Below are 15,373 nucleotides of genomic sequence, written 5' to 3' on the forward strand. Positions count from 1 at the left end.
CTTCAGTCATAATAATTAAAATATTACATTATGCTAGGCATCAGCGGAAATATTTGTTGCTTATCTGTTCAAAAATAAAATTAATTGATCAGCTCACAAGTTGTTGAAGTTAGTGGGTAAATATTGTGAAAATGTAGGTGTTTTTTTTACAAGAGAATATATCAAGGAGAAACTTTAGTCATAAGTTTTGTCTGTGTTTAATTTTCATAGTAAAAAAATTAAATAACAAAAACAACAACAAAAAAGAAATGAAGAGTCATAGAGCCTTTGAATTTAGATTAGAGCAGTGACATTTATATCATAATTTACACTTTTTGACATTTTGCACATAAATAACTTTGTAAACCAGCATGTAAACAGAGACAGGTATTTTAGGGGATTCTCCTCTGGAGCGAAAACTCTGACCAGAGAAAGAGGAAAGCTTTGGTCGAACATTTGAAACATAATGAAAAAGTAAAAGTAACTTCAGGTTATTGAAGTGCACCTGCTACAGAAAATCACAGCTGCTGCAGTAACATTAAGCTGGTTCTTAATGCAGTTTTGACCAGGTTTACAGATATTGTACACAGTGTAAATTATATAAGCATCGGCACTGAAGGAATAAAGTAGGAGGGGGGCCAGTGCATAAAAGAGGGCCGAGGTGCTTAGGTGTTGTTAACAAGGCAGCAGATTGATGGGGCTGTTTTTCAAAAATAAAACAACAAATAACAGCAACAACATGAAAAATATATACAAAAACAGGAGCAAACACTTCATCATCAACACAACGTACATCTTCCCTTCTTCAGCATTTTCATTCTTTTAGTCCTTCTTTCCCTGTTTAGATTATTTTGGAAACTGAAGCCAAGTGAAGTTTGGTTTTTAGCATCTAGTGTAGCTCCCCAAACACATTTAAAATTCCTGCTGGGTACTAACATGATTTCATAAAAAAATAAAGATAGAAAAAAAAAGGTAAAACAGGGGAAATGACAGCTAATCAGCCTCCTGAGTCCGTTTATGTGCTACATTTTAAGCGGGCTATGCCGCTCCTTTGGACTGCATGAAGAGGTGCTCTCCAGTTCAGTTTGGTTTATTCTTCAAGTAGAAAAAAAAAGGAATAAATAAAAAACTCCCACCTTCAGCTGTCCCTTTGAACACACAAACACACACATCATCACATCCACACTGAGGTAACTGTTGTGAAAAAATATACAAAAACTGAATGCCCTTTTTTGTTTCATTTAAATTAAGGATGCATCAGAAAATGACATAGACACTTCTGGAAAGCGATTCAGACAGGTTGAAATAACGCTTTTCCTTGGAAATGAACTAATTTACTGTATGTGCCATAAGTAGGCAAGGTTTTCTACTTTTCCTCTGGCTACTTTTATTTTTGGTATTTAAATAGATAAGCCGTGCAGAATGGACACAGAGGAGACTAATAAGGGCAACGAAAGAGTGGATATTTACAGAGAAATTGAGACAGGGTAAAACAAATTAACATCAACAGAAATAATTGTTTTCACCCTATTAGTCAGCAATCCATTCACTTATTGCTTTTGAAGACACAAAATTAAATGCATAATAAGTTAGATTATATAACAAGTAATTTATCAAAAACAAGAATGTTCGAAAAAAGACAAAATCATTGAAAAATTCATATAGAATTATATTAATTACATTAAAGAAAAAAAAATCCTTTTTAGGTGATTGTCTAGGAGTAATAAACACTAAAATCACTAAGTAGTCATGGGACATTGTCTCTTGCAGCCCTGAGTGTGAGAGTCCCTGATAGGTTGAAAGCATGGCGTGTTCATGGGGATGACAATAGATAATTATTTATTTACAGCTGTTGCTCCTGGCAACAAGTCCACCATGCAGTTCAAAATCAATTTTTCATGTGACTTGCACATAAAAATAGTCTATTAAGCATGATCCTCTGACTCCTGCTTGACGGTAATGCTAGCAGCAACTGGTGAGATGGGGTTGCTGCGGCGGATCTTGATAACTGACGTCTCATTCGGGGACTCGAATGGACCATAACCTGCAGACAGAAGATCGGTGGCAGTGCCATTGTAACTGGGGTGGAAGTTGGGGGACTTAAGGTCAGACTCCCTCCACAGCATCCCCAAGACTTGTTTCTCCAACATGGCGTCCATCTCCACCGACCCCTGCAGCTGCTCCAGTCGCTCAGCGTGCTCACTGACATCGAAGCGCTCAATCTCTTCGTTGGCGCGGTGCACCTCTTCCAAGGCAGCTTGACTTGAAACATTAGGACTGCCAGGACCAGAGGTTGCAGCCAGGCAGTAGCCCTTCAGGTGTAGCCGCAGGCTAACCAGGTGGATGTAGTGGCGGTGGCAGTGGGGGCATTTATGTGGACGTTCGCGGGAGTGTAAGCGCTTGTGCAGCTTGAGGTGGACAAACTGGGTGAACTTAGCGGGGCAGAGCTTGCAGTGATAAGGCTTCTCCCCTGAGTGAAGGCGTAGGTGAGTTTTCAGGTTGCTGGTGCTGCTGAAGCGCTTGTGACAAACCTGAAACGGGAGATCACATTAAAACATGGTTTAAGCAGCTTGTTACCTGTGAGTTATTACAAATAAACCATCTAGGCAATAAGCTCTTTTTGAACATTTTGTCTCACCTGACATTCATGTGGTTTCTCCCCAGTGTGAACCAGGTAGTGTTTTTGCAGATGAGCGAGTTGAGTGAAGCCTTTGCTACAGGTTTGACATTTGAATGGCCTTTCTCCACTATGCACCCGAAGATGAACCTATGAGAAAAAAAGCATATTTGCTTAGGTTTCTTCAGGTCATAACCTTGATTATTATGAAGTAGTTAATTTAAGCCTGTTGTACTACCAGCTGATTACACTTTACGCCTTTCAGAGTGCACAAATGATTACAAGGTAACAAATCAGATCAGCAGGCATGATGTTAAAACGCAATAACAGAGCAAATCTCAAGTCTTACCTTCAGGTTTGACAGCTGCCCAAAGGTCTTACTGCACACGTTGCACTCATACTTGATTTTGCCATTCTGCTTCTTCAGAGGGTAAGGCAACGCCTTGTATCCTGCTGACCCTGCACCACGCTTCACTTTGGTCAGATTAATAGCCTCTTCATCTGGGTGACGTTCACTAGTGTTTCCCATATGGGCTGAGGTAGGCTTGGTTGGCATCTGCTCGCTGGGAGGTGCTATGGCGGCAGTTGGAGAGCCGCTGGAGGGAGCGTGAGCTGGTCCGTGTGGGTTAGGGTGCCCTGGATAAGAGCTGTGAACTCCTGCTTTGTCTCTCAAAGTAGCAGTTGAGAAGGCACTTCTTGGCCCGGGCAGGAGATAGTCTCTGTGGGCAGAGATTGAGGAGGGGTGCACAGGTTCAGGTATTACAAGGCGCCTTGCTGCAGGGTCAGAAGGCAAGAGGGCTAGATGAGGGGGCATTAGGGTGCCATACACTGGATAGATCCTAGGGAAAATCCCTCCTACAGTTGGGACACCACCGCCAGGGAGAGGATAATGATGTGGTAGGAGATAACGCGGGTACTGGTGAGGAGGGTAGAATGTTGAGGGGAGTGGGGCAGATGGAGGGGAGTAACCAGGGTAAGGGTAAATAGAAGCTGGTGATAATGCTGGACCAGAAGGGCTACTATGAGGGCTGGTTTCTGGGCTGCTTCTTGCAGAAGGGCTTGGTGTGGCTGATGACTGTTTGCCAGGGGAATGAGTTAAGGGGTAACCAGGATGGCTGGGTTTGAGCAAGTCTTCAGAGAGGGGGAAATGTGGTCTGAGAAGGGGGTAGAGAGCACGGGGGTACAAGGGCCGCTCCGGGCTATCAGCACAACGTGGGCGGGTGGGAAGAGGGCGGCTGGGCTCCCTCTTAGGGGCCAAGGAGGACGAGGTGCTGTTGGTGCCACGGAGAATGGACAGGACACTGTGCTCCCTCTTGGGAGGAGTGGGAGTCATTGAGACTGGAGACATACTGGACATTTCAACTGTGCTGTCCTCTCTGTCCACATGCTGCTGCTTAACCTCCATAAGTGACTGCTCTGTAAAGACAAACCAAGAAAAAATTAGTCATCAAATAGATCTAGATGGCAGCCCACATTTAAGACATGTTAAATCCTAACAAGGTGTTTTAAAAGCAATCTATTATATTTCCATGAACAGGGTAGGATGGGTTTATGGGCCAGACAAAATATGTTCATTATATTTTTTTTACACAAAATTATTCTTCAATATTGAGATTTTTGTCTGGTCAGTTCTACCTATTTTGAGCTCCTTTCAGAATGACCTCCTTTACAGCTTCTTGTCACTTTAAATCTAAATAAGCTGCTGCTGGCCACGCCCCCAACTCGCTGTTTACCCTCACATTGTAAAATGTTTCGCTGGGATCATTGAGGTTATTGAACATATTAATGTTAAAATGATAAGGTCTAAATACATAGTATAAATTCCAAAAACTATCTGACTAAATGACTGAATCAAATTGATTTTGATTTGATCTAAATCTATTTGGATTCTGTGTAACCTGACATGAATTGGACCGGGTTTTAAAGTGTCTCAAGATGACATTTGATATGATTTGGAGTTAGATGGATGAACTGAATTGAATGAAGGAACACCATAACTAACTCAGTAGACTAATTAGGTTGACAGAAGTGATGAACGAGGGTGAGGGGCAAGGTAAGGACCAAGCCACAGGAAGTGAGGCGTGACATCTGCCTCCAGGGCTTGTGTGTGTGGGGCATGTGATGCGTGTTTGCCTATAAAATCAAGATAATATCAGAATGGTGGCAGACAGACAGACAGGACTGATGGAGGGTTTCCTGCTGAAGATATCCTCAGAAAAAGCTTGGCCTCCACCTGCCCTCTTCAGAGCACACACAAACACGCCCCACCCCATGTGACAAGGTACACACACACGGAGGCGCCTTTAGACAAAGGCCTCTGTCTGATTTGTTGACTCTTCCTCTTCTGAACAACTTGCACACACTTCTGATCAAGCGCTTACTCCCCAGCTTTTTCTGGCCATTTGCTATTGTTTCGAGGTCGAAGGGTAAATTAGAGAGCTTCCTCCCTTTAGTCACTCACACCTACAGTCGCCTCCCGATGATGAAAGAGTGGATTAGGGAGGGGAGCTCCCTAACACACATACTAAAAGCTCTGGGATGTCAGTTAGTAGCACATCTCGGCTGCTAAATTGCCACAGACGAGCCTTAAAATACAGCAACCTATTATCTTAAACCTCCTTTACAGCCCACCTAAGTCTTTACCATGAGGTCGCCCAGAGGGGACTGTGTGTGTGTGTGTGGCTGTAAGAAAGTGTGTGAGAGAAATGGAGGCTGTCAAAGAAAATCCCAAATGCAGCACTGGTGAAATTTACCTCTCTTTCCCCCTACGATTCACCTTCCCAGTCAAACACACACACACACACACGCACTCAACCAGTGACCCTTTCACCAGTAATATCGACAGTGTGTAAACATTGGGGTTATCAGTTAGCCTTCCTCCTCCTCTTTTTCCTCCTCCCTTCATCCCTCTTTCAGAAAACAAACAGGTCGGCCATCTTGGAGATATCAATCTGTCAACACGGCCCTTCTGCCAGGAAGTTCAAGTAGTCAGCCGAGTGGGTAGGAGGTGCGGCTCAACCAAACCCTCCTCTGTCTCCTCTCTGGTCTCTTTAAGTGACATGTATATATCAGGGTTATTGGCCAACGCACACACAGACTACTATGTGTGAGTTTGCATGTGTTTGAGATGAAAAGCAGGGTGTAAATGTGTCGGCATGTCGCCCTTATATCAGCATGAGTGTGGGAAGAGAGACTGTTCTTTGAATATCTTTGAAGACACACACACACACACACACACACACACACACACGGATGACAGGTGCTCTCGAGTGCTAAAACTTGAAGAATGCAAGATGACGGCAGCAATAAGAGCGAGAGAAGTAGGGAGAGGAGAAAGTGAGGGAGTGAGACAGCGATGCATGCCCAGTCATTTTGCTCACACATACACACACGTCTGGTTTTGTAATGACTGTACTGGAAAGAGGCGATGCAAAGAGAAATGATACAGCCAACAGTTGTTGTCTCTTCCCACCATTTAGGAATGTGTTACAGGATGTCATATAATTTTGGCCAGAAACTCTGGCGCCCCCCATAGGACAAGTGGCCCAATTTGTGCAAAGAATTATGTCATTTTGTGAGGAGCTATGTGGACAATATGTGCAAAGGTACTATTAAAGCCTGGAAAAGACTTGAACTATGAGCTATAAAAATGTATTAATCTCCATTCAACATCTGTGTATTTTATACAGATTTTTATGACTGAATAACACATTTGTGGTATTCCTCACTAAGCCAATATTTTGCAGAACAGTTGCAAATCAGATGGGGAATATTTCTACCAGTTTTGCACATGTAAAGATTGACGTCCATTCGTCTTTGCAAAGGGTTACTCAAATTAGGAAAACTGTTTGCAGTACTGCAACAGATTCTCAATTGGATTTGTGTCTAGGTTTTTACTAAACTGTTCTACTGAAAACTTAACCAGTGGCCTTGTCAAACGTTTCTTCCAAGATTGCTTTGAATGTAACTCTTTCCATCTGTCAATGACTCCATAGCAGGATTCTGTCTCCACCATGAATTTTGCATGTCAGACAAAAAGTTAAAGTTGTGTTGGTAGATTTGTATTTGTGTTGTGGTTTTTTTGGTCTTCTGATGAAGGATGTGTTGAGAATATTGTTTTATAACCTAGTCCTACTTTGAACCTCAGTACAATTTATAATTTAAATGCTAGTAGGATTTATTTTTCTGTTTGGTGACCTCTGTCAGCAATTTTGTGGCACTTGATTTTATTTATAGAGCAAATAAATTATTTTGAAAAATGTGTCATTTTCATCCACTTTGCAAAATTATGTGTGGGATTTCAGAAACAATCCTTCTGGAATGCATTAGAGTTTGTGGCTATCCCAAATTGTAACCCAAATGTTCATGCGCGGGTTATAATTCTAATGTATGCATGCTGTTTGAAATTACTTTCATTCCCTCCTGCTGCTGATATTTGAACATGAAAGATTATACAGTAGACTTCCAGCATTAATTATTGGTTTGCACATTATACATATTTAGTATTTGCAATGACAAGGACTTTTCTTGCCAGCTTCCTCCTCTTTTACCTTTTGCCCTTTAACTGAGTTTCGTTCTAACGTTACTTAGTCAGAAAGATTGTGGTTTTCTTGGTTTTACTCAGTCAGTCAGTGACATTATTTCTTGCTTCGCTCATAGAGCCACCGTAACAGACAATTGTTTTACTCATTTTAGGAATGTAAATTCAGATGGTTGAGGGAAAAAAAAACGAAAAAAAAAAAAAAAACGAACGAAAGCCCTTGAAACTTAAAGCTCGAGCCCTGAGACAAGAGACAAGTGCAGCAAACAAAAATTCAGTTGAAATCTGCTTTAAAGTCAGCTGCAGGTCAGCAGAGGCCTGCGGGGGCTCAAATGACAGATGAGGCTAATTAAAAGACGACTCATATAGTAAGTTCACAATGTGTTGAGATAAAGGAGGAGGGGATCAGGGGATCCCTCCTGTGTCTGTCCCCAGGTCATGCGCATTTTTCCCTGGGTAGTGGAGCCACTCTGGCTGGGTGTGCTGGTTCCTCTGCCACCTTAAGACTGCTATTAGCCTGCAGTCACACCTGGAAACCACTCAACTCCTGCTCTCAGGCTTTGTTTCCCTCAGAGCCCCCTCACTCTTTGATCAGCTCAGCCACAGTGGATGACTGCAGTGAGTCTGCTGTGGCACAAATCTGGTTGTGAGGTGAATTTTTCTGTTGATATTTCAGGTAAAATCTCAGACTCATGACTAACAGTCGCTGTTGTACATTATTTTATTTTATTTTTTTTATCATTTTGTGAATACAAACAAACTTTTAGCTCACTTCCTAATAAAAACTGCCAATGAAGACAGAGTCAAGCAAACACTCTGTCTCTGCTGCGTTTATTGAGGCCGAGGAAGACTGTGTGTGTGTGTGTTTGAGAACTTTTATGTTAAAAGTGGGTCTTTAAGTGTGTAAGACTGTGGCATTAGGGGCCATACAGCCCTGCGTGTAATTACACTGTCACTGGCACACACACACACACACACACACACACACACACATGCACGCACGCACACAAGAGTACAGCGATGGCACTGACAGAGATGAAAGGATGTTGATCTTGTACTTTTGTAAGTGTGTGTGTTTAAGAGAGAGAGAGAGAGATAATGACAGACTAACGCTGAGAGAGGAAGGAGACATAGCTACACTCAAAAACAGGCTTTAATAGCGGCGACAGGACACATTCAAGACACATGGACATGCACTGCCGATTGATTTAATGTTTGTAATGCAAGCCGGTCACTCCTTTAGGCTTCTAATAAAACCACTGATTTTTATTGTGAAGAAGAAACTGAAAGACATTTCCACAGCACTTCTTATCAGCCTCATTTCTCATGAAAAGATGGCAAACAAAGAGTTGTTGAACTTACTGAGTTTTTGCATCATCAGCTCCCCTGATGGTGGGTATCTCAGGCGACGGGCGAAGTCATGACAGTACCAGACGAGCAGCTCGGCGCCGGCTGGGACGGGCTTCACAGTGTAGAAATAAATCTCCATGCCATTCTGGCATGCTGCCAGGTTCTGCTCTGCCGCCGATTTGGCCGGGTTGACGTACCGCATCCAGTTGGAGCGGGTCTCATCCAGACCGTCCACAAAGTGGTGGAACTCACCATCCACAAAGATCTGGAATGAAAGAAAAATAACATTTGTTTTGATCAATTTTACAAGAACAAGAGCTATATTTTCCTTTTACAAAGTAAACATTTTACTTTTAAACTTGTAAAATTTACCACCATTTCCCTGAATCAAACAACAACAACAAAAAAATGGAGCACAAAGCCAATAAATTGATTACATCATCAAAAGAACAAGTAACCTACTGTAAATCTTTAAATGAGACAATTGTAAAGACATGTCTTATCTCAGTTCAAAGCATCAAATTAACAAATCAAACACAATTAGTCCATCTGCAGTAAATGTCATCTAACCCACATTTCTTAACCCTTTTTCTTCTATCACCCCTTACCATCTCTCTCCGTCTTCATCACCTTCCGCGAGGCAAAAAAAAGACAGACAGAAAGTCTATCACAGAGGAGGAGATCCTCTTTTATATTGAAAAGGGAAAGGAAGGATCAACTCATTTTTTAACCTACCACCCTCCCCCATCCCCTTGTGTGTTTCTTTTTCATTCTCCCCCTATCTCTGCCTCTCGTTTCTGTCATCTCGCTGCGTGTGAGAAAGTGAGATATGAGCATGAATGGAACCTTAATGAGTTAAGTTTCTGCTTGTGGTTACACTTTTTCTTTTCAAGCGAGTCAAACCCACTACACACACTCACACACACACGCACACTCTTAGAGTGTGTAGGTAGAACAACTATGTAGGTGGTTCGTGAGCGTGTGTTGTCTCATTGTCAGTTACCGGTAGTGACGGAGCGTGTTTTAACCATGTACCAGTACGTGTGGATTTACAGGAACCTTAGTGTGGCATGTTATTTGTGTGAAGGTGACATCACATCCCCACACACACCAAGCAGAAAGCCCTGTTTCCTGTTCAACTGACTGCCTTTTGAAGCGAGAGACGTCACAGGAAGGGGTCTCTCGGGCTTCTGAGGAAATGTGTGTATTTTCAACCGGCATACTCACCCTCCAGAAGTACTTCCGGTTTGCGTCTTTTGGGACGCTGTCAGCCGTGTAGATCTCACCCACCAGGGGACCGAAGCGGGTTCCTTTGGGGATGTACTCCCGGCTGCACACTCCGACCACCTGCATGGCGACACACACAGACACAAGCAGGTAAAAAATGTTGTATGTAAGATATGGCAAAGTTTGCGTCTGTTTTTGGAAACTGTTGTGCATCAGTGACAAGACTCATTAGGCTTTATTTTAGATCCAAAAACACACAATCAACCAGCTGTCAGCAGAGACGATGATTAATGACATATGGGCACGCTTCGTATGACTTCGAGCTCGAATGTTTGGCTGAAGAATAACTAAAAAATCTCTTTCTCTTTCAAATCTCTTTTTCTTGTCACACCTCCAATGATCGCCACATCAAACCTAAACCACTGCCACTTCAAATACTTCAGGGGAAACACTCGGCTACTCAAATGAAAAAAAATCCTTTCTCTTCTCATTTTTTTTTGCTTTATGATCTGATTGAATCACAGAACAAGGTGAGAAAAAGAAGAGGAAGAGGAGAATTGCAAGGAATTTTCTGCCTAGACTCCAGCCATGGATGGACGAGAAACACGGTCACATTTTTTTCTCTCTAGCTAAACCCACGCAAACACGAGTCTTTCCCAAACCCCTTGTTCTCCTGGTGACGTGGGAAATCCCCTTTTCCTCTTTTCCCTTCACAGGACCAGACACAAGCTTGTGCTAGTGTTTGCACACAAGCTTTCTTTCCTTACTTGTTGAGTCGTTTAGTTCTTTCCTGATGTCTTTGGAGCGAAACACAGTTTTCTTTCATCAGCTTGTCCCTTCTTCCTCTGCTGGTCAAACTAAATATTAGCTCATAGCGTATCAGCTCGTAAGCAAAACACACTCCTCTTCACCATTCTACTTCCCCTTCTTACCTCAGTTCCTTATTGATAAGCCCCTGATGAGAAAATCTATGCGATCACACCGTTTCACTGATAAACTCACAGTAACAAAATTGACAAAGCTGGAAACTTTTGACCTGCAGTCATGCACATTTTTACTGGTGTAAACACCCTGGAAAAAAAAAAAACGCAAAATGCATCAAAGGTGCTTTAAAAAGGAAAAATAAAAAACACATACTTTTGTTTCAATCTGACACAAAATTCAGAATTCTGCAGCAAAATTAAGACGCAAATGAACACAGCTTCTTATTCCACGTATAATGAACATTTTAATAAAAAATGTGAACTTTCAGGAGCCAGCCGCCGTGAGTTTTTTATGTTTTATTTTAACAAATTACAAGAGTGTTATTTTGATTCAGGTTGCCCTATTTCAGTTTTAACCTTTTGCCGTCTGACATTTTGACTGATCAAAAAGAAATAGAGAGGGAAATGTTATCATTTTACATTCATCAAGAAGGTCATGGTGGCTGATTGTGAGTTGAGGAAGATTAAAAGACGAATTATGTTAGTAATTTTTTATTTTTTCATGTCCAATTCCAACTCCAGATCAAAAGGTTTAAATTAATTTCCTGCAACTTAGTCGCTAAACTTAAAAGGTGATATTAGAAGTCTAAGGTGTTCGTTAAGGTGCTGTACAGTGCCCCCTGGCTGCTGGCATGAATATTTCAGGGTGGTGAGAGGTTTATGGCATGACACACACATTTCAGGGCTAAATCACTGTAATCTTCTCAGCTGACATATGAGTTTCAAACGAAAGATTCAAGCTGAAGAAATGTGTTTTTGTGTAAAATTTGCTTCCGTCAGTTTTTATCCCACTCACACACATTCCTTTGTGTTCGTGTTTGTATGTGTATGTGAGCGTTTACAAGGTAGACTCGGCAACCTCCTGCTCTCCGTTTCATGATCAACAACTGACTCACGCCCCTGTTAACGTACAGATGGGCTTTCTCTGCTTGGACGTGTGTGAAAAGTTGAGACGGGGGAGAAAGTTTTCCTGTCTGCTGGCAAAGGACTGTGTGAGTGACTGTGTGGGAGTCTGACCTCCTTGGTGCCTGCCAGGTGTTTGAGGACCAGGTTTCTGGGCAGCGACGCCTCTGCTCTAGTCGTCGTCATTGCGAAGTCAGCGTCTGGCCCCGCCTCCCATGGCGTGTCTTTGACGATGTATGTGCATTTCTCCTCAAACTCTGCCTCTCCCCAATGTGTCATGTCTGCCTCCTCCATCTCCATGTCCATGTCCACGTCGGTGTCGGTCATTGTCTCTGCTCCGTCCGAACCTGTGCTGGTAGCTGTGGAGGCCATCTTGTGGTTTGTGCCATCCTGCTCCATAGCGTGCGCCCCCTCACTGGTCAACATGGCCGAGCTATGAGAGGTCGCCTGGACGGGGTAAGAAAGAGAAAAAAATACATTTCATCATCTCTTCTTCATAAAAGTTCTTAAAACTTCCATCTGGAAGTGAACAGTGAGGTAGGAGAGAGATTAAATGGAAAGTAAAAGAAAAAAAGAGATGGAAAAACAAGACAACCGTGACGAGCAGAAAAATACCAAACATACGATAAAAAAACCTAAGAATACGACAAGTACAAAATCAGCAAATCGTTGAAAAAATAAGATAAGGATATGAAAGGAGGTGGGAGGAAAGAACTGATTAGGAATAAAAAGGAGACAAGAGATCAAAATGAAAGATGATAAAACACTGTGATAAGTAGAGACAAAGAGAGGAGAGGAAGATCCGTGATTATTATATGTGGTGACTCAGTGGGAAGAGGGGGGGTTGAGTAATGCCTCAGTCACACACAAACACATGTGCACGCGCACACACACACACACAAGCGCAAAAGCACACAAAGGATCAGGCGGTAAATGTGTCGTCTGCCGTTTCGACTAAATGGTAACTAATTTGGGAAACGATTCATTCATGTTTCACTTGCATAACCTGATTTGGTTTTGGAATCTGATGATTGTTTGACATTTTTTGGAAACTTATTCCACGTTTATCTCATTCTATGACATAAAACTACCAGATTAGATGACCACTGCCCTCAAGCAAGATACAAATTCAACGTAGCAAAAAAAAAAAAAATAAAAATCAGTAAACAACCCTCAACTTTTTAGTTAGTATTCAAGTTATATATAGTTTTGTACATTCATATTCAGTGAAATAAAATAAGTTTTGGAAATCAGACTTGATATTTTCCACCTTAAACACTTTCACTATCCTTTTGTCTAACGGTTTCCAAGACCAGTCAAAATATGGCCACACCAAATCTGTTTATCAGCAATTTTCCTGTGTTTTTCACTTCTCTATATAATGACTCATTCTTTTTCTGACAAGAAATTGTCATGTTTCCTTTTTATCAGTTATTCTGTATAACTAATATTTCTCGACAGCTGAATTTACTCAGATATTGCAAATGTAATATTTCCCATGTCTCTGCGCTCTTCGACCCCCGTGTTCACCCACATCTCCCATGGGTTGAAGACGGAGGAAGGAAATGCTGTCTGTGTCTGAATGAAGCTAAAATTGGAAGCAGAGTGGCAAAGCAGGAACCGGCAAATCATCCAAACTCCTGGCGTGTGTGTTCTTGTCTGAATGTGTGTGTGTGTGTGTGTGTGTTGGTAATGGACACGGGGGAAGTGATGAGGAAGGGAGCGTCAAAAAAACTTTTCCATTTGGGGGGCCACGGCAGCGCAAACAAAACTTCAAACACGATCCCACCCAAGACAATCCCACACACACACACAGGAGCAGAAATCCACACAGGGGACAACATGCTGCTTGTCCCACGCTGAAGAGCGGAAAGCAGCAGATCTTCGTTGACCACATTTCGCTCTGTGAAATTATCTGAAGCCACAAGAAAGAAAATTGTTTCACATCCAAGTGGCTTCGGCTAAAGCAAACGGGGTTTTGATCCCCAAGAGTAAAACAAGTTTCTGATTGAAAAGTGATTATAAAACTTAAGATTGCTTTAATTAAGATTCAGTTAAAAGCCACAAAAAAGCAAAAGCATCCTGGATTCAGAGAATATTTTTTCTTGCAAAACTGACCTCCCATGCTAAAAAAGCATGTTAAAGTTAATTTAAGTCGCTCTAAACATTAAACACAAACAGAGCAAATTCCCAAAATACATTAAAATCCAACAAAAGCCACAGTATCCATAATTTGCTTTGTAAAACTATAAAATTCCCAGTGAAAAGTCCGTCTTTTTCCCAGACAGCAGCTGAAAACTCGCATAACCAGACGTTTCCTCTTTATTTGCCATTGAAATGAATCAAATCAAAACAGTGATCACATATGAAAATGTCTCTTTTAATATCTCTGCTTTCAGCAAAACTGCGAATCCTGCCTTTGCATAACAGCTGCAGCATCGAAAACTAATAGTGAAACCAAGAACCAAGAAACAATTCATCTCTCGTGAATTTAGACCAACTGAAAACATTTAAAAGCTGAACCTGCACAAAGTCAGAAGGATTTCAAACTTAAACTTTGACAAGCACGGATGGATTGTTTTTAATCAGAAAAATAAAAAAATACTTAAATTATTTCATCAATGAATTTACCTATAAAATTAGAAACTTTACTGGAAAAACTAAACTTGTTTTTGCTTAAAGTAGTGAATAAAATATATTAAAGTAAGCAAAAAGTGCCTAAATTTTAACACAATCCCAGGAATAGATTTACAAAATACCCCAGAAGCGCCAGCTAAAAAACAAAAAAAGTTTAAGAAATTTGTCCAAAAACGTATTTCAGTGTAATAATAAAAACTTTAAAGTTTGTAGTAACTGTAAAAGTAGTAAAAGTTCAAAGTTGTTTTTTGTTTTTTAATTCTGATTTAATTGACAGTATGTTTTTGGAGTTCACAACTTTCAGTATAAATCATAAAGTGTACACAAAGTGTCAAAAAAAGGTCAAATAAGTTAGATAAAACCCCGTACAATTTTCTATGTTGCGCTCTAAATCAGTTGTTAGTAAAACTACAGAGAAGGCGAGGGTGTTCAGAGCTGCTCTGTACTCACCGTGTAACTTTGGTCCCATCCACACATAGGGACGAGCACTGGGATCCTCTCTGGAAGTCTGCCTGTGAGGATAGAGAGTTTATGCGGGACAGGTGTAGTTCTCCCCTTCTGCCTTCCCACTCCGAGTGCTGATACTCCACACCGAGCTCTCAAGTTTCTTTGGGCAGGAGTTTGTGTGTGATCCACTTGGAGACCTGATATTAAATGCCTGACAACATCAACATCTCTCAGACTAAGCCCTCTCCCTCTCTCTCTCTCTCTCTCTTGCTCTCTCACTTGAAGCCACACCCACAAAGCACTTCTCACACGGCTTTCACCTGAGGCCATGAGCCATACACACACAAACACACGCACGCACATAGCTAAAAATGTAACTCCTATTTTTCCATCAAAATAATGATTTTTCTACATGATAATCACAAAGTGATTGTGTGATTAGTTGTATTCATGTGTGGAAATGTCTGACCAAGTTTAAAATGTAAACAACATGTATGCGCGTACTTGTGCACGATTGTGTCTAGTGTGCGTGTGGGTGTGTGTGTGTGTGTGTCTGTGTGTTTGCGTGCTTGTATAAAGGAAGTGTTGAGTCACCGTCACAGGATGTCCCTCTCTTCCACAAGATAACACACACACACAAAATTGCACTCTAGGGGGCAGAACTGATCTGCTTTGGTTTCTTTTGCAAAA

The 15,373-nt window shown here is 41.6% G+C and overlaps 1 protein-coding gene across 1 annotated transcript; it reads right to left on the bottom strand.

Annotated features, from left to right (window-relative positions):
* Positions 1-272: 272 nt before the first annotated feature.
* Positions 273-15,068, bottom strand: prdm1a (PR domain containing 1a, with ZNF domain). The gene is made up of 7 exons (XM_015052901.1): positions 14,687-15,068; positions 11,714-12,046; positions 9,714-9,833; positions 8,499-8,751; positions 2,946-4,012; positions 2,618-2,746; positions 273-2,510 (listed from the first exon to the last, which is right to left on the bottom strand). The coding sequence occupies exons 1-7, from the start codon at positions 15,044-15,046 to the stop codon at positions 1,905-1,907; spliced, it is 2,868 nt and encodes a 955-aa protein (XP_014908387.1). The 5' UTR covers positions 15,047-15,068; the 3' UTR covers positions 273-1,904.
* Positions 15,069-15,373: the final 305 nt, after the last annotated feature.

The sequence above is a fragment of the Poecilia latipinna genome, unplaced genomic scaffold (assembly GCF_001443285.1).
Source record: "Poecilia latipinna isolate Pla-1442-1.1 unplaced genomic scaffold, P_latipinna-1.0 Scaffold1144, whole genome shotgun sequence".
In the NCBI taxonomy this organism is placed as follows: domain Eukaryota; kingdom Metazoa; phylum Chordata; class Actinopteri; order Cyprinodontiformes; family Poeciliidae; genus Poecilia; species Poecilia latipinna.